The sequence below is a fragment of the Callospermophilus lateralis genome, chromosome 4, assembly GCF_048772815.1.
Source record: "Callospermophilus lateralis isolate mCalLat2 chromosome 4, mCalLat2.hap1, whole genome shotgun sequence".
NCBI lineage: Eukaryota > Metazoa > Chordata > Mammalia > Rodentia > Sciuridae > Callospermophilus > Callospermophilus lateralis.
In genome coordinates, this window is record NC_135308.1 from 45,122,343 (window position 1) to 45,142,006 (window position 19,664).

Genomic DNA, 19,664 nt, shown 5'->3' on the forward strand with positions numbered 1-19,664 from the left:
GAGTTCCTGTTTTGAACCTACAAGTGCCTCTCGGCAGCTCAGTTATTTTGTGCCCAGCCAGACTGTGGCAATAAACCAATCAGTAGAAGTGGATGTTTCCGGAGTTCTGTGACCACTCAAGTAAACTAATTGACCCTGAGGAGGAGGGCATGGGAATCACAGTGTTTTAGTCGGCTTTTTTTGCTGCTGTGACTAAAAGCTGTGACCAGAACAATTTTAGGGAGGAAAAGCTTATTTGGGGGCTCACGGTTTCAGAGGTCTCAGTCCATAGACAGAAGCCTCCATTCTTCAGGGCTCAAGGTGAGGCTGAACATCATGGCGGAGGAGTGTGTGGCAGAGGGAAGCAGCTCCCATGGTGATCAGAAGGCAGAGAGAGAGAGAGAGACTCCACTCTCCAGATACAAAATATAGACCCCAAAGCCACGCCCCAACGCCCCGATTTTCACCTCCTCCAGTCGGTTACACCCTATCAGGATATTAATTCATCGATTAGGTTAAGACTCTCACAACCAATCATTTCTCCTCTGAACCTTCTTGCATTGTCTCACATGTGAGCTTTTGGGGTACACCTCACATCCAAACCATAACACAGAGTTTATGGCTGGTCAGGCAGAAGCAAAGTAAACCCATCTGGGGAAGGGGGCAGTATTGGAACTGAACCCTCAGGTGGTGGGATGCCATACTATCTCCAGATGTATAGTGTCAGAAGTAAGCTGAATTACAGGACACTGGATGGTGTCCACTGCAGGATTGCTTACTTGCTTTCTGGTGGAAGAAATCCCCATACCTTTTGAGGCTATGGAAGTCTTTTGCATTGACTCAACTTGTAGTATTCGAGCAGAGGAAAAACCTGGGTTGATTTTTCCAACACCAGAGTTCAGGAGAATTAGAGAAGAATTAGTATTGATTTTTTTTTCCTTAACATTTGGTAGATTTCACTAATGAAGTCATGCAGGTCTGGGTCTTTATGGGAAATTTAAAAATTAACAATCTATTTACTTGATACAGGTCTATTAAGATTTTCTATTTCTTTTTGAGTCAGTTTTGTTAGTTTTTGTCTCTATGGGAATTTATCCATTTCATCTAGGTAATCCAGTTGAATCAGCCTACAACCATGTTTCCTTATAATGCTTTTCACTTCTGTGAGATCAGTAGTCAGATCTTTTTCATTCATAATTTTAGCAATTTGAATCTTCTTTTTTTTCTTGTTCAGCCTTGCTAAAAGGTTTTTTAAAAATATTTTCTTAGTTGTCAATGGATCTTTAATATTATTTATTTATATGTGGTGCTGAGGTTCAAGCACAGGGCCTCACACAGGTCAGACAAGTGTTCTACCACTGAGCCATAACTCCAGCCCTCGTTTTGATTTTTGGTCTTTCCAAAGAACCAACTTTTTATTTCATTGATTTTATCTACCTTTGCTATTCAATTATATTTACTTCTGTTCTTTATTATTTCTTTTCTTCTGGTTGTTTTGCATTTAGTTTGCGGGTTTTTTTTCCTAGCTTTTTAAGGTGAAATTCAGTCTATTAATGTAAGGTCTTTCTTCTCTTTAATACAGGCATTTATAGTTCAAAGTGTCCTGTACATTGCTTTAGCTACATCTCGTGTTTTGGTATGTTGTGATTTTATTTGTATTTATCTCCAAGTGTTTTCTAATTTCCCTTGTGATTTCTTCTTGAATTCTGGTATTTAGGAGTGTGTGGTTTGATCTTTACCATCTTGTGTATTTCCTTACTTCAGCTCAACTTCGTTCCATCTGCCTCCTTTGGGTTCATATTGTCAGTCATGAGTCACTTAGTGTCAGGGCTACTTTCTGAGAAATACCTCCTTAGGTAATTTCATTGTTATTTGAATATCATAGAGTGTCCTTACATAAATGAAGATTGCTACGAAGTCACTAGACAATATTGCTTTATGGGACCATTGTTATATATGCTGTCATTGACTAAAACATTTTTAGGTGGCACATGACTATATATTTCATTTCTACATGTTATAGGAGCAAAAGTGTAATTAGATAAACAATGTTTTGTGCAATTACTTTTTAATTTTTATTTTTTGCAATTACTTTTTTAAAAAGTCAGTCAAGAGAAGAAAAGTGAAGAATATGCAGTGATATAGTTATTATCAATATCCATATGATTTCCTGAATTGGGACTCATTGATGTCCTTGATCAGATTTTTCCCCCTTATTTTTGTTTGGCTGAGCTACCTAGAGGTTAAGTTTCTGGATCTGCTGTAGGCACTGGCTAAAGGTAGTACTTATGACCCTTTGTCTGTTAGACTTTTACCTTCACTGTTGGATGTGTGTATAACTTGGAGTTTGCAATTATATTTTGGGAAATTTACCTGGCTTTTGTTGTTGTTGTTGTTTTTTCTTTTGTTTTGTTTTGGCTCTGCATTTAACCAGGGACAAGGAGCTTGGAGCGCTCTCTCTCTCTCTCTCTCTCTCTCTCTCTCTCTCTCTCTCTCTCTCTTTCTCTCTCTAATCATTTGAGGGGTTTGACCCTTGACACGCACACAGTCTTCCAGACTGCCAGGAATCTTTATGGCTTTAGTGCTAAGACTGGCGTCCTGGGATTCGAGTTTGCTCAGCAGCTGGCTGTGTTTTAGCCCCTTGGGCCCGTGAGGCTTCAGCCTTGTGTGGACTGGTCTGTGTGTGGCTTGGGGAGTGCTCTCAGGGCTGCCCAGCATCCTATTTCATTTGCCCCACTGGGTGCAGCCTTGCATATGTGCATGGTCTTCCCGTCTCCCAGGATGCACTGTGACCTCAGGGGTGCTCTTCTTGGTTCTTCCACTGGTTCCTTAAACCTTCAGACTACTCTGCATTTTACCTGCACCTGGAGCTGCTGCCAATCACCTTTCCTGATCTCCACCAACAGCTCCAATGGTTTTGAGGATGTCCTTTGGCAGTCTGTTCTCTGTTCCCCTCAGGAATAGCTGAGGAGCTGTTCCTCTTAGGACAAAGCCCTGACTCAGCTTGGAACTGAGGGAGGAACCCTCTTTTGGAATGGCACCCCTGCTTCATCGTGGGTTCTGAGGAGGGTGCGGAGGCAGCCTCTGGTCTTGGCTTACCTCCCCTGGCATGGCCTCTCCCCCATGTGTGAGAGCTGAGCAGGAACAATCAGGCTGTATTCTTGGCCCTCTGTGGAGCTCTAGTCCTGCAGACTGGAGGGGCCCATGATGTTTTCAGACAATTTTTCGGGGAATAGAGCTTCTGCAACAAGGGGCTGGGGAATCCAGAAAGGGTCAGCAGCCTGGCGCTCACTAAGTAACACTATAGCCCCAGACAGGGAGTCAAGCGAAGAGGGAAATCTCCTTCTACTTGGCCACAGCTGCCCAGAATGAAGGGCCCAGGGTAGAACTTCCAGAACTTGGAACTATGGGGGTCTAGTGGGTATTAATCAGCTTTTCTTTGCTTTGACTAAAATACCTGAAACAATCAAGGAGGAATTATTTATTTTGGCTCATGGTTTCAGATGTTTCAATTCATGGTCACCGACTCCATTGCTCTGGGTCTGAGGTATAGCTGAAATCATGGTAGAAGGGTATGGTGAAGAAAAGGGTGGGGGGTGGGGGGTGGAGTGGAGGGAGAAAGAGGCAGGCCAGAGACAAGTTCCTGAGGGCATGCTACTGGTCACCTATTTCTCCAGCCATGCCCCACCTGCCTACAGCTACCAACCAGTTGTCGGTTCAACTTATTAACCCACCAAATGGATTAATCCACCTATGAGGTGTTATGGTTTGGATCCTTAATGTCCCCCAAAAGCTCATGTGTTAGATGAAATTCTAGTAATTTCAGAGGTGAAATTACTAGATTACAACTGCTATAACCTCATTGGTGAATTAACCCATTTTATTGAGTTAATAATTCAAAGGGACTACTGGGTGGCAACCAGAGGCAGATAGGGCATGGCTAGGGGAAGTAGTCACTGAGGACATAGATAAGGGTCTCCTAAAAAAATGTTGAAGTTTCCACAAATAAAATTTCCCCAAATTTTTGAGTTGTATTTATCTGAAAAATCTTGGGCTGCATTGAAATAACATTGTAAAATGATAACTTTAAATTTCGAATTTAAGAAATAATTTTATTATATCTCTATAATCCGCCAATAAATTTTTCTGAGAGCAATTTTAAAAGCTTTTGTAGTCCTTCAGACATTCTTAGGCAAATCACCTGTTCTGTCTGTGGATTGCATTAAACCCAGGTGGGGGTGGAGGACAAATTTCTTAGTGGTGCCAAACTCTGTCTTCCAAGTATGTTACCCACACATTCACAATTTCAGTTTCTCAATCTGTATACACCTTCACAATTTCTCTGCATTTGTATTTTGCCTGCACTTCACTTATTCACATAACATTCTTCTAAGACATTTTAAAGTATCTTTTTTTAAAGGGCTGATAGTTCCAGTACCAAAATAAATGAAGTAATTTTGTTTTTAATTTTTGTGGTGCTGGGGATTGAATCCAGGCTCTCAAGCATGCTTGGCAGGAGCACTACCACTGATTTACACCCCCGGGCCCAGGATCAGTGTTTAGAATGACATTCATTTTATTCAAAAACAATTTTTTTTTTTGCATTAAAAAAAGCACTTCTTTCCTGAAGGAACTTATAAATATTCGAATCAGGTTCTGCATGGGTGAATTTTCTCCTGCTGCTCAACCCAGATAACTTCCAAAGGTCATCTGCTCTCAAAGCCCTCCAATTCCACCATGCCATAGGCCTTCCTTTGCAATGCAGGTGCAAGTCCCACCAGGTGATGACTTTCTTCACTTCCTGTCCCACTTGGGGCTATAGCAGTCATGTGCAAAGTAGCCCTGTGCAGTGAGAATCAGCAGAGAAGCAATTTCTGTGTGTTAGGTGTGTTAGATTCGAAGTTCACTAAACGTGGGACCTACTTCAAAAAACTCACCAGTTGGAGGAAATAGCCTTGGGAGGGAACAATGTATGTGATAAATAATGTACTTCTAATTATCAACACTGATCCCTGCTTTTTTGTGTGACCTGCTCAGCAAGTTTAAAAAACTAAGTTTCCCGATTTAAAAAAAAAGAGGACCAAATTGATGATGTATGCTCCAACTGTGCTCTCTCCCAACAGGAGGGGACAGCATTGGCACTGAGGATCAGCTCCACAGGGGCCACACTTCCTGTTACACTATCCTTGGAAATTTTACCAAATGGTTTCAACTCTTCCACAGGGAGAGGATTGTTTGAATTCAGGGCACCCGGGGTGGCCTCATCTTTCTTTTCAGAAACCATGTGACAAGGCCCTCCTGGTCCATGGGGGTCCCTTCTTTCCTTGTGCCCAAAGTCTTAGCATCTCAGGTCAGGGCTTGTCTGGTCTGGTCCTCTCCCCAGAGGCTGTGTCTCTGTAAGAAACAGCCACATGGTTTTTATCTCCATACCTGCTGTCTGCCCTTTTGAAAAATACAGCAGGAACAGAGCACCAGTCTGGCCCCCTGAAGGCCTCCTCTTTCCCTGCCAGAGGCCCCAGGGCAGGACTTACAAGGCTGTGGCAGAACTCCTGCTAAGAGCCCTTGAAAGGAAGATCACGGAATGGGAACTCCCAAATCTATCACAAATTCATAAGCTTTGATTTATAAATATAATGGCTCACTGAAAAGAGGATCTGGTTTAGAGGCAGTGCTGGTGTCGGGGACAGGGGTCAGCTCAGACAGCATGCTTGCCTAGTATGTCTGAGGCCCTGGGTTCCACCGCCAGCCCCAGGAGACAGCCAGTGTTCCAGACTCAAGAGTTTTAGAACAGGGACTGAGTCATCCCCTCAGGGATTCTGTCCCCACATAGAAGATAGCTGCCAACCCCCATGGCTCAAATTTAAGAACCAAACATATAAAATAGCTACTGCTTAAGCGATAAAATTGAAAACAAAATCAGAAATAACTAAACTCTGAGAATATCATTGCTTAACCATTTCTTTGTATTTTTATTGAGTTTTTTTTTTTTTTTTTTTTTTTTTTAATTTCTGCCCCAATACCACAGTGAACTGAGAAACCACAATTACAATTCACAGACTGTGGCATGAAAAACATCACACACTCCATCAGGAATCACATCAAACCCTTTCCTCTTTATTCATTCAAAAGAGAGTCCAATGCACAAGTGTCAAATATGAGTACTGTCATTTTTTTTTTTTCTTTTCTTAGAAGGGGAAAAACATTTATTCTGGCAGCACTTTTACAATTCCAGGAAGTGGCTCTGATACCACAAGTTGCAGGAATAGAAACCATAACAAACTTGGAGGGCATTTCTTTGAGAGGCAAGGGACTCCGTGGTTGGAAAAAAATTCTTCTTGTGCTTAGTGAATTGCCTGTCAGCCTCGGCGGGCCGCTGAAATCTTCCTGGGTGCTGAAAGAGAAAACGGAATTTCCTACATAGACATTGTGGAAAACTCCTGTAGAGCAGAGTGTTTTCTGTATCTCCAACCCTCCCCCCACAGGCTGAAGCAAGTTCTCACGCTTTGCTTTTTCTGGAGCTTCTTGTGGTCACATGACCCTCTTATCATGTGGACCTTTTGGCCAAAACACACGTGGCAGCAAGGTTTCCTCTTACACTGCTTCTCTAGGGTTCAGATGACAGCACAAAACATGACTGGTCAAAAAAGAGCAGATATTAAGAACATGGGCATTTATGTTCATGAAAATAGCAAACACTTTGAGAGAATGTCACCCGAAGGGGCATTATTTCCATTTATATGGCCCTAAGGGGAGTTGGCCCAAAGTCATACGCTTGGGAGTCTCTTTCAAAGGACTGGTCAAGTCGGGTGATTGGACAGTGTAAGTATTGTCACATGCCAATTAAAAAAACTTATTGCCCAACAATTCAATGGTCCATAAAGCAATTAAATGTTACCATTCAATTTACACACATACACACACACACACACACACACACACACAGGAGAACTGTGACAAAAGGATTAACCAGATTAGTCTTGTGACTGTGTTCTAAAAGGAAAATGAAATCTCCAACTTGAAGTGTCATATATTCAAGTATTTAAAAAAATGTAAAGACAATCTGATCCCACTCCTGATTTTTAAGATGATAAGGAAATCCTAACCGGGGCTTCTGGAGTCAGTGAAGTTAACTCCTGGGGCACAAAATATTTTATAAAAATTGATTTGTGAGGTCATGAAGTGCAGCCCACTTGTTCATTCTTTCTTTTGAACATGTGGAGACCACTGTGGCATTCCAAGAGTCTGTGCTTTCTAAACAAAGTGAAAGAGTAACACCAGCTGACTCGCTCTTCTGTCTGACACTGGTGAGAAACAGTTTTGCACATTTTCTATCAACACGCGCAGGAGGCAGATGTAAACAGAGTCCTTTACATTCTTCAAAGAATGTGTTACTACTGCAGCATATGATGTTTGGCCCCAAATTAGGAGGAGACTAGAGAGCAATTGGTAGGGTTTGCTTTTTAAGTTTTACCTCCTGGAGATTTCAAAACAAGCGTTTTACTAGTTCTTGGCAGTAGATTGTCCTACAAGAGGCTCTGTATGAATAGCCAGTGTGGGATTATGCTCCCCAGCTAGGAAGCTCACTACCTGAAGGTCCCACAGACCAGATGTGGAGGGCTCACAAAGTGCTCTGCTAAATTTTGGACCTGTTCTAGAAAGGAGAGGTAACAATTAGCAGAGCCCCTTGCATGATTCAAAACAGACTCCCGATGATCTTAAGCTACACTAACTGACGTTTTCCATGAACTCTTTGTTCCAGAAGAGCGCCCCGTCTCTGCCTCGACACTAATGATATGTGGGTAAGGAACAGGAATGCTTCTGCCACCATGCCCAGTGACTTACAGGCAGGGACCTTGGATAAAGATGGGAAGGGACACTGCCTGAAATGCATGTTGAAGGATCCTGTGGATGACTGGCAATCTACGAAGCAACACTAGATCCGTGGGCTAACAGATACACAGACATCTTTTTTCTTTTCTTTTTTAAATCTGAGAAGGCGATTAAAGAATAAAGAACAAAAAAAAATATATACTAAAATAAGAAATCAGCCCCATCTTGGCACAGTTCTCATGCAAAATATTGCACCCAGTGTTAACTAACGCTAGAAGCTTCAGACTGTATAAATTTAAATGTATTTGCATATTATAAAAATAAAGATAAACATATACATATTTTACACTAGTTACGGAACAGCAATGAATGTCAGTTGATTCCTCTTTCACATTGAACAGAACTGAAACCCGAGTGCTCTAAATACTGCCACTGTACTGTAACTATGGCTTATATGTGCACGGAAAACAAAATCCCTGAGAAGCCATTCGACTTTTTTTTTTTTTTTTTTTCTTTTCTTCAAGTAGCGCTCTCCTTGGAGGATCACAGTTCTGAGGTTCCGGTTGTGAAACTTTAGCTCCATGCTCTCTCTGTCCTTCCTCCGCCCCCTCCACACCTCTGCGGTGGTCCTCTGGAAGCACCCTGAGCTCGTCTTCACTCCAGTGCCCAGCATGTGCTTGGAGGTGCAGAGAGTTCCCAGGTGAGTTGTGATGCTCTATTTTCTCCATGGAAATCCCACAGTCCACAAGTCACTGGTTTCTGTGCTTTTCACCAACGTTCTTCCTAGATGGGTGTAGGAGAGGAAAGTACAGAAATGACTACAGTGAACCAACAATGACAGTCTGACTGATAAGAAATGAAGAGTGACGACTGATACAGATTCATTTTCTGCATGGGTTTTCATCTCTACTTCTCTAACTCCTTATAAACATGTAGAGGTCAGGCCACTACCACCCTCACGGAGGGAAGCTGTTTTAGCAGTAAATCAGTCTAATATTTCTGTTTGTGACGTTAGTCTCAGATCAGCCATAAAGAGGGAGTGGTGCTAATTGGCCACAACACTTAATTCCATTGTAAATTTTATAGCATAACTAGATTTTTAATTTACAACCCAAATTCTAATCACAAAACTGCTTCCTTTCAATAAACACATGCACACACGTGGACCCAAGTTACACAACACTCCAGGAGGGGAAATATGTACCAACAAGGGAGAATGGATGCCTATCTGGGTCTAAAAAGCGTGATTTGAGGTAGTGTTATAAGCAAGGTTGTTGACTCAGACCTAGAGTTTGATGGGTACGCACTGAAGAATCCGCTGCATCTCAACTGATTAGACACAGCGGCATTCAGGTCAAACCAAATAGCTACAGGAAACGAACATCAAAATCCCCATCCTTTATTTCAGCTTTCCTACAATGACATGGGACAGCGTGTTTTAAAAGCATTTTAGCACAATTTAAGAAACCATACAAGGACAAGGAAAGGAAAAAGGGGTATGTTCTCTGTCCCTCATCCTATCTCTACGTGCTTCCTGAGTTCACAGACACTGATAATTCAGTGTCCACCTAAGACATCCTTCCATCCCATGTAAGAACCAGGTTGGTCAAGCCTAATGAAAACATCACCAAAAGTAAGTTTCTTCCATTTGCTAATTCCATGCAGGGAACCATTCCTTTCACTGTAGCACATGATTTGATTAATTCTCACCTACTGACAATCCCACCAGGTTAGCTAAATCTTACTCTGCACTTGACTGAGAGGGAAACTAAGTCCAAGAGGTTAAATGACTTCCTGGCGGGAGGTGAGACCACTAGTGAGGGCAGAGCCAGGCATTTAACCAGAGTCATGTGAGTCCAAAGCATGCTTGATGAATACAAGGCAGGTTGGCTCTTTGAGATCCTAAGGATAGTTTCACATTTCTGTGGCCTCCAACTATGAGAAGGCCTATTAATACAGTCAACTCTCAGTAGAGAAGGTTTTGAAACTGTCTCAAATTCAAGCAATAATAATATGACTGATCTAACTGTAAAGAGGATGGTAGTGTGAAAACATTTCAACCAGGCAGTTGGCTTTGGTGCTAGGATTTGGGGTTCATATGGGTGGTGGGCTACATAAAAATTTTTTTTTCCATTGAATCTAATGAACCTTTGGAAATGCAGCCAGTTGGGTCTGGCTGGCTACTCCCTTGAGCCGCACCTAAGACTGAGAAATGCAAGAACTCCTAATCAAGGGCACCTTAGAGGGGATATCGCACTGTTTACAGCTTTCAGCAGTTTTCCATATCACTACCACTTTTCACTTTTGAGTCCTTAGGGAAAAAAGCCATCCAATCTCCAACCCTCTCTATTCCTCAATAAACTCGTCCTTCAACATCCACCTCAAATACTACTTCCTGGGACTTTTCCTGATTCCTCCTGGTGGAGTTCTTTCTTTCGAGTGCTCCCCAGACTCTGTTCACACACCTGTCATGGCAGGCATCTTATTTTAATAGCAATTCAACACTCACAAATTTGTCTGCTTATTTCTTTGATTCTCGTTCTATAAAAAAGTCTCGAGGGCAGGGTCTGACTTGGTTGTTTCTGAATCCTCAAAGTTGTGCAGGGAAAAAAATAACTGATTAGAGTTAGAAGGCTTCCCAGAGACAAAACATGGCCATTAGGACAACGGACCTTCACTGGGTAGAAGGGAAAGGTGGCAGCCTGTTGAGGGATGGCAGCCACCAGGGGGCGCTGTGGTTGACACCCTCCATAGTAAGGGAGCATCTCTGGGTCAGCAGAGGGTCTGGGGTCTGTGAAGGGCCTTGTGGGATATGCCCAGAATTTTGAACTTGAACCTGTAATAACCAGGAAGTCATCCAAAGTTTAGGGAGAAAAGGACAACATGATTAGAGGGTAACAGGCCAATTGACACTCCATCACAGGGATCTCGGCAGAAACAGGGGGGTCTAGAGGAAAGCACAATGCTGAAAAGAAAGTTGCGTGGCCAAGTTCATGCATGTCAAGGCACATTGCTAAGAGGGGACAACAGGTCTTGGTGATAGACCATGCATGGGGAATAGAGGAGAGGAAGGCATTGAATCTGACAAATTCCTAGGCTGGGAAGATGGTCACAAAGCTCTGCCACTACCTGTGACAGAAAACACAGACAGATGAAGATCTCCGGGAGAGAAAGACAACGAATTCAGTCCTCCACCTGTGAAGCCCATAGGACGTCCAGGGGAGCTGCCAGGTGGGACACTGGAGACTGAGGTGTGAAACTGAAGGGAGGGCTCAGCCTGGGGGTTCCCAGGTTATCGAACCTGACACTCCCAGGATGGAACAAAGTAATTTTGACTCAAAGTACTTAAACACTTAGGCTAAAAATGAAGCCATAACATTTTGTATTAATCATGTCTCTTATTCCTATGTTCTGATGCTTTGATATCTGGGGCCTTGCTGACCCTGGAGGAACTGGCCCTTCCAGAAGGAGCCAGGTCCTAAAAAGAGAAAACAACTCAGCTGTCCATGTACCTTGCACATACAAACTAACCAGTCCAGAGCCCAGAGCCCAGAGCCCAGCCACCTCCTTTATTGGCTCTCACACTCTGGGTCACCATCCACCTGCTCTAATCACCCCAGGGCCAAATGACAGGCATCTAAGGACAGCCCTTCACCTGAGAACACTGGAATAATTTAAATGAGCCAACCCCAAGCTTTCTTTCACTGCCTCACTTGCTCTTTCTTAAAGAAACCAAAATAAAGGCTTTGCCCCTGGTTCCTCCCTCTTTCTCAGTACTTCCTTCCCTAGCTAGCCTCCCATCACTAACGTGTGACATGCCCCCTTCTCCTGGAAATTGTTAATATTAAAATATCTTTTCAATGGCAGTTGTCTGCTGATCTGTTTGCCTTGCTGTACTTTAAGTCTTCTATGAATGAACTATATTTTTAAATACACATGCAAGTGAGAGCCTCCAGCACTGTGAAAACCGCCCCAAAGCTGGGAGCCAAGACACAGATGGCAGATGCAGTGGTGCATTCAGTCACTGCAACTGTGGGCAAAAGGCTCTGCCTGGACTCTATACTCTGTCCTCTGTGAATTACCTGGTTGCTAGCAGGATCCAATGACTCAGGGCTTTTTTTTTTTTTTTCATCTGAGGCATTTATACAGATACTATTGGCATTTGTGACTACAATAAGAAAGAAAGGACAGCTCTCCTTTCCTCTCTATTCTATGGAGGGAGGTTGGCATACTGAGGTTTACTGCAGGTACCTTATAAACAGATCTTTGTGCACTTTGGGCACCTGTGCTGGTGACAGAAGAGAAGGGAAGACAATGGCTTACCTACCTAACCAGCTTACACATTTACCTTCCTTGAGTAGGTACCTCAATTAATAAGCTGCTAGGTAAGTTGAGAGGTAGATTTTTGCCACAGCATCTACATCTTCAGAGGAATTTTGTTTTAATTTTTTACCCAATATACATTCCTAGTAGAAAAGACCATAGCCGAATGTATGGAGTGTTTGTGCACTCTGGGGGTAACTAGACTAAATGCTTCATCTGCAACGGTCTGTGCATATGAAACAACCTCATGAGATAGGTACTTCTATTATCTGCATTTTACAGACATTTAGAGTCAAAGCACTAATAAATAGTAAAGAGCCAAACTTGGGAAGTGTAAAACAACCTTAAGAAAAGAAATATAAACACTTATTTTTAAAAAGCTACATGCTGCATTAACCAACCTCGGCTTTTCCTGATGTTATATTCTGACATAACCATAGAATATATGTGTGGTACTGGGAAACAAACCCAGGGCCTCTTTGCGTGCTAAACAAATACTCTACCTTTGGGCTATATCATCAGCCCTTTTAATTTTATTTTGATACATGGCCTTACTAAGTTGCCCAGGCTGGCCTTGAACTTGTGATCCTCCTGCCTCAGTCTTCTGAGTAGCTGGAATTACAGGTGTGGGTCACTGTGCCCGGCATGGTGTAAATATTTTTAAAATTACTTTTTTTTTTTTCCTATCAAGTATCTAAGATTATGGACTCATGAAATATTACAGTAAATTAAACAAAAGAATCAAGTGGTTTCCTATTCCTAATTTCCAAATGTGAGTGGATTCTGGACAAGTAAAAAATTAGCTACCCTAGGATGCCCTGCTCTGTGGAATCTCTTCATCCCCAGCCCCCCTCACCCCATAAATTCTCCAGGTCTTCAGGAGGGTCTTACCTATTCAAGACACTTTCTGCACTTCCCACAGACTTACCCTTAATACTTGGTGCTCCTAAATTCACAGATTGGGTACAGTAAAAATGATGGCATAAGGGAAAGAAGCACTATCTTTTCCACTTAATTTTCCAAGAAAGTATGAAGGTACCTAAGCAGAGAGGGGAAAAATTCCAGTATCAATGTGGCTGATGGGAGACTAAAGGATTGAAGAAACATAATTTCTCCTAGCCTGGAAGAGCAGCCAGACAATGAGCTGTTACTCCTTGCATAGGATAAAACAAATCAATGCAAATCAATGTGACCACTCTACAGGCAACATCCACACTTGGCCTTTTCCTCTAAAACACCAGACCATCCCCACCTTCTATGTCTTAAAATTCTGTGGTCTCTGAAAAATTCTCCATTGTGATCAAGCCAAATTCATCTTGTGCCATTGTTTTATAGAATAGATCATCAAGCCCATGCTAACTAATCTCAGCGCACTAAGATATTCTTTGCCCCTTTATTTGGTGAGAATAAAGATCACAGTCTTCATTCTATTTTTTGTAAAAGCCTATTTCAGTTGGCCTTAAATATCCTTTGTCATAACAAAGTCATTGCAAAAATTCCTGTGCAAAGTAATCTGTGTACTTTTGAGAATACTTAGAAGCAGCAAGTCACTGGAATTTAGTGGGGCTGTTGCTTGAGTGAGAATTCTACTGTACATAGGCAAGAGTCCAAGTTTTTAAAAAGGGGCTTTGAAATGTGGTATATCAGCCTTGCCCTGTATTATTATGAGTACTTTCTGGAAAAGGAGAAAGCTTGGCCCAGCAATTTCCAAACCAGCCCATTTTCACTAATTCTATAACATAGGACCCACCAAAATCAGAATTAATGGCCTTCTTCACTCTCTACAAACTCCCGCCACTCCCCAGATGATGGAAAACACAGACGTAGTGCCAGTAGAAGAGAAAGGTCAACTGTCAGGAAATGAAAATGATACATCCCCACTTCCTGTATGTTCAAGGGTCAGTCCATTAAGAAACCACATGGAAGAATGTGGGTTGCGTGCCAGCCTGCCTCAAGGTAAAATGTTTTCACTTGCTAACCTGTTTAATTCTGTCTTTTGCACAGAAACCAGCCATTCAATTTGATTACCAGGCAGTTTGTCACAGAGTTTGTACAGTTCATTTGGTGGAGCAGGACATTGCTCTGAACTTCTTTGGAAAGAAAAAGAGAGACATTCTGCAGAATACCTACAAATGACATACCACTGGCAAGCTGCCATTTACCCAAAGAAGCTCATGTTCCCTGTGAGCTAGAATATTAAGTGTCTCAACCTGGGAGCAACTGGATGGAGACAGGCATTCACAAATAAAAATGTATTCTCTTTCTCCTTTCCCCACTGAGAGTACAGTCAGCCCTCCTTATTCTTGAGTTCTGTATCCCTGGATTCAACCAACTGCAGGCTGAGAACGTTTGGAGGTGGTAGGGTACTGTATGTGTATGGAACCTGCCCTCATCATTATCCCCTAAACTATACAGTTTAGCAACTATACATACAGCATTTGCATCATATTATAAGTAATTTAGAGATAATTCATAGTGTATGGGAAATATGTATAGTATAGTTATATGCAGGTATTCATAGTATTATTTTTTTTTTTATAGAAAGGACTTGAGCATCTGCACATTCTGGTGTTCATAGGGGTGGAGTGGGGGTTCTGTAAACAATCCTCTAATGGATACCATAGGGCAAGTGCTTACTTGTGCCCCTTGCAACTCTTAAGGTCCAAGACTCAGCATCCCTTGAATATCTAGGGGTCAACTGGGCTGCCGCCAAGAAGCCCTGAAGGAGGGTCATCTCCCTTCACGCAGCTCCAACTTCATTTAACCTTCCTTCATCCAAGAAACAAGGGACTGGCAGCAGGGGTACAAATTCAACTCATTACCATGGGAACTGAACTGTGCCCGGGATAACATGTTTTTCAGGGAAATTCTTTAAAACTCAGAAATCTGTTGCACTCTAACACACTAGGCAGCAAAACCACTAAAAATATCAATGGATTGCATGGGACACTAGGTGATGTATTAGGCACAAGTGACAGCAATTAGCACAAGATTTCTTTCTGATGAAGATAGATTGATACACTGCATGACTCTTTAAATACACTGATAGTCGTTAATGGGTGAGTTTTATGGTATACAAACTTTACAACAGTAGAGCTTAAAAATATGCATTTCACACAAATTTTGTCCTCGACAAAGTGGGCATTTCTTGGAGCAACTCAGGCAATTTGCTACAAGATGCAATGTTCATCTCCTGTCAAATGCATATATCCTTAAAAATCCTGATCTCCAAAGTAGGGAAAATGACTCATGTTTCTATTTGATCATCAGCAAAGAGGACAAGAAGCCACTTAGTTCCCATTTCTTCCTGGAGAGCCAGGTGTGGGAAGGGAGGCACTTCATTTTGTTCCTGACACCTCTTCTCAATAGAACTGAGACAAGCCACTGAGACAAGCCACAAGAGTAAATCACATTTAAAAAAAAATGACTCCTGATTCTGTGCCTACCAACTCCTGATTCTGTGCCTCTCCCCATGGGGGAATAAAACATCTAGAAAAATTTTAAGTGAGAAACAAAAAAGCTTGGGATTCATAAGGAAGACTCATGGTAGAGCTCTTGCCTAGCACCCGTGAGGCTCTGGGTTCCATCCCAGTACTGCAAATAAACAAAAACTCATAAGGAGGCCCAATTAACAGCTATGGACCTTTTTTTTTTTTCTTCATAAACTGCATTGTACCACCACTTTTTTTCCTTTAGTCAGAGGTAGGTAATTAAATGACAAGTGTCTGATCTCATCTATAAAAGAGAGGAGTCAACTGAGAAAGGTTTGAGATGTCTTTATTAAACCCAAATAAGATCTAGATCAACAAGAGACAGGGTCTTGCTTAGTGCCTTGCTTTTGCTGAGGCTGGCTTTGAACTCATGATCTTCCTGCCTCAGCCTCCTGAGCCACTGGGATTACAGGCGTGCGCCACCCTGCCTGGCCACCCTTTCTTAATGTGAACTACAAATGATGTGTTCACCCTACCTGAAAGCAGAAGGGACTGTGACACGCTGACAGCAACGCAGCACCCCTCAGTTCTGTCTTGGTGCTGCCAATTGGACATGGACAAGAAAAAGGTCCCAACAGACAAAGGTGAGGCCTCACCGGCTGGGAGCCCACCTTTACAGGTGCAAAAGGGATCCGAGAGACCAGGATATCCAACCCACATATATAAATCAACTGAAAGACTTCTGTGTTTTTAAGACTCATGCCTGGTCCCTTCGCCTAGAAATTCCGATACATATGCCTGATGAAAAAAGTTCCGTTTTGTCCATCTACCTACATTTTGTGGGATGACAGAAAGTAGAAGATTGCTCTAATGATCAACAGCCTCAGTCTCCCAATTTCTAGTGCCTGCCAGGCTCCAAATCTCAGGCTCATCACCAGGTCACATTGACTTAATGACTACCTCCTTTGACAGCTATCCTCATAGATCCCCCCCAATCTCCTGCTCCAGCACACTGTCACCCCCATGTGCTTTTAGACCTTCCCCTGGGCATGGCCTGCCTCCGTGTATGCTTTTGTGTTCATGGATGAGCTGTGGATGCTTAAAGAGTATGGGGTGTAAAATAGGACGGCACAAGCAGGGGCTTCAAATCTAAGCATGTGTTCATGTATATGGTCATGCAAGGTACAGTTTCTCCTCACCTCCATGCTAAAAACTAAGTCCTACCAGAGAAGCAAAACTTTCCTATTTAAAGAATACCCCTTCATTTAGAGTTGAAAAGCTGCCATCCATTTTATGAGACATCTTTTTTTTTTTTTTTTTTTTACCTGTTTCAAAATAGAGCGATTCAGATTGTTAGGTCAAAAGTGTTTCGATCTCTAATGATGCTCCCTCCAGCAAGGAGAGAGGTCAGAGTCCTCTCTCTGATTGCCCAAGATTTTAAAGCTGCTAGTTCATTTAGGTTCAATAAGCTGTCAGAGGGAAAGGCTGATAACATTTTTTTTTTCCAGGCTGGTGTAAATGCGGTCTTTCTGTGGCAGGACAAGAAGCCCATGGGAAAACACTGATAATGCTGGCTGGGAGCCAGTATAGCTTCCTTGTGCAAATGGATATTATAACTCCTACCTCTACCTCGCCTATTAAATGGCATGCATCTTCGGCAAAACAATAGATTAATGTCTCTCTTGTCTCTCTTGGGAAATTTATGCCAATGGTAAGTGTACTGAATAACTGTTTCCCTGTATTCCCATACCTGCTGGTTCTAAAATACCCCCTCATCCTGACCCTAGATGAATCAAAAAAAAAGGGGGGGGGGGAATCAATATGCACGAGTTCAAAAAACAAATTCAAAAAAACACGAAAAAGTTTCTGCATGTTGGTTATGTTCAGGACAGGGGATAATAGGAACTTGCTAAGTAATCCTCCTTTAATATTTAGGAAGCACGTCAAGATTTCAGTGTGGTTAGGGTCACATCAGTGATGAAATATACTAGGCACACATGTTAGATTAAATAGGATTATGAATATAGCATTAGATAAGAGCTTCCCTTCAGTGATATTTTCCAGCAAAGATGGATTAGGGATGTTCTGTCAAGTAAGTTGCTCCATTTGGAGAAAAGGGGGGCCTCACACCTCCACTGCAGCTGCTAATGTGTGACAATGCCACTGGAGAACCTGGCAGTGCAGAGAGCACCAAAAAAATTTCCTGAAAACCAGAGAAATGAAAAGTTGTGCTGCAATTGTGCACAACAAATCAAAATGCACTCTGCTGTCATAGGTACCTAATTAGAATAAATAAATAAATAACATATTTGTGCAAGAAAAAAAAAAGCTTCTAAAAGAGCTGCCACTTTGGGGACAAAGAATGGCTCCTACCACACAGAGCTCTGGCATATGGCTGGATAGGAAATTTCTCAAGATGAGATTAAAAGTCACAATTCTCAAAAGCAAAATTTCCAGCTTCCCTCAAAAGCATAAAAAACTTAAGTAGAAAAATTATTCTATATGGCCAACCAAGCAGGAAAATTAAAGTCTGCTGCATGCCTATGAGTCATGTTGCCGATATCACCCGGATAACGAGATGTGACCAAGAAGATCTGTGGCTGCTTTTTCAAGGTAGGCGGTACATGGACATTTCATCTCAGTTTGAAAACAGCCCTCTTGGTTCCTAGTATTAAAAAATTAAGAATATAAGTTAAAAACCCAAACAAACAGGGTGGGTTTCATCTAAAATGCCAAGCTCACATTCTACCCAATAACTAGTGTGCATGAGTGCATTCTGTCTTTAAGTCCTTTGGGGGAGAAGGGTGGTGGCAAGCTGCACGGTCCTTGATTTTCAGGGATGGACTAAAAATGCAGAGCCCCAGAGTAAAAAAGAATCTATTATAGGCTTTTCTTACTTAATGGTCCCTCACTATGCTCTAAAGTAAGAACCACTTAATTTTGCAATGTCAGAGTTAAGAACTCACTTGGGACACTTTTGGGGTTCCGGTCGAACCTAACAACCTTTCAACAAAGAGCTATGCACAAATGATCTGGGGGCAAATGTTCTTTTGATTACACGTACTGGCAAATATACTAAAACCCAACAAACGGAACATTTCATTTTATAATTTGGGAGGCGGGCACTGGGGATTTAACCTAAGGGTACTTTACCTCTGAGCGATATCTCTAGCCCTTTTTATTTCTTTAGAGACTGGGTTTCACTGAGTTGCTGAGGTTGGCCTCAAACTGAGTCCCCAAGAATACAGGCATGAGACATGGCGCCCAGCTAAATTGGGCATTTTAAAATGAGCAAACTGTGTGGCTTGTTTGTGATAGCTCAATGAAGCTGTTAAAAGATGCTCTAAATTTATCAGTGAAAGTAAAAAAATGGCAATAGCATGCTGCATAAGCCATGGTGTTGACATCACTCAGAAGAATCGCATCTTCCTGCAGGGACTTTTCAGGATATTCATGCAGATGCGGTTTCACTTAGGTTTTGGTTATCACATCGACAGAGTCAGGATCAGGAGTGAGGAGCAGGGGCCAGTGGGGCTTTCCAAACTCACTTGGAACAGGGGCTGATCACAGTCGGCGTAGGTGGGTAAACCAAGGCAACATTCACTCGCTCGCTGCCGTTCTTGGGGCAAATGATTTCTGCCACTCCTTCTGGTCTGGGCTGGCTCAGCAATTCCCCTGCAGAAGAGGAGGAAGATGCATTAAGAAGAGGTGCCCCGCAGAGAAAGGAACAAAGTGCTTGGGGTGGGAAAGGGAGGGAGAAGGGCAGGTAGTGAGGGTCTACAGACAAGGACACAGAGAACAAAGGTGCGCCCAGGAACAGCAGGGTTGGCTGGGCTCCTGTTCTCACGGTCTGAATTGCCATCGGCGTCACCATGGAGAAGCTTCCCGCGTTATAGCAGGAAGGCTGGTCCCCTAGACAAAGACGGCATCTGCCACCTTCCTGCTCACCTTCCTTTTCACTTACTCCAGAGATCTTTAGGAGCCAGGCTCCCTCAAGCCCAGTAAGGCAGCGCTGCCAAGGAGGGTGTTCATAATTAGGATTTGGGGCAGATGGGTTTGGGACAGAACGTAGCAGCCTTTCAACAAAGCCCTGCACACAGA

The 19,664-nt window shown here is 42.6% G+C and overlaps 1 protein-coding gene across 2 annotated transcripts in view; it reads right to left on the reverse strand.

The window, feature by feature from the left end:
• Nucleotides 1-5,978: 5,978 nt before the first annotated feature.
• Nucleotides 5,979-19,664, reverse strand: part of Mfhas1 (multifunctional ROCO family signaling regulator 1) — a 94,448-nt gene continuing 80,762 nt past the window's right edge. The window contains exons 2-4 of one of the 2 annotated variants that reach the window (XR_013091178.1): nucleotides 19,112-19,238; nucleotides 13,061-13,171; nucleotides 5,979-8,592 (exon numbers count right to left, since the gene is read on the reverse strand). Coding sequence is in view for 1 of the 2 variants with exons in the window: in XM_076853773.1 (XP_076709888.1) it covers nucleotides 8,559-8,592; nucleotides 19,112-19,238 (161 nt within the window). In the remaining variant the exon portion in view is untranslated. The remainder of the gene's footprint in view (nucleotides 8,593-13,060; nucleotides 13,172-19,111; nucleotides 19,239-19,664) is intronic. The other variant, XM_076853773.1, reaches the window with a different exon arrangement.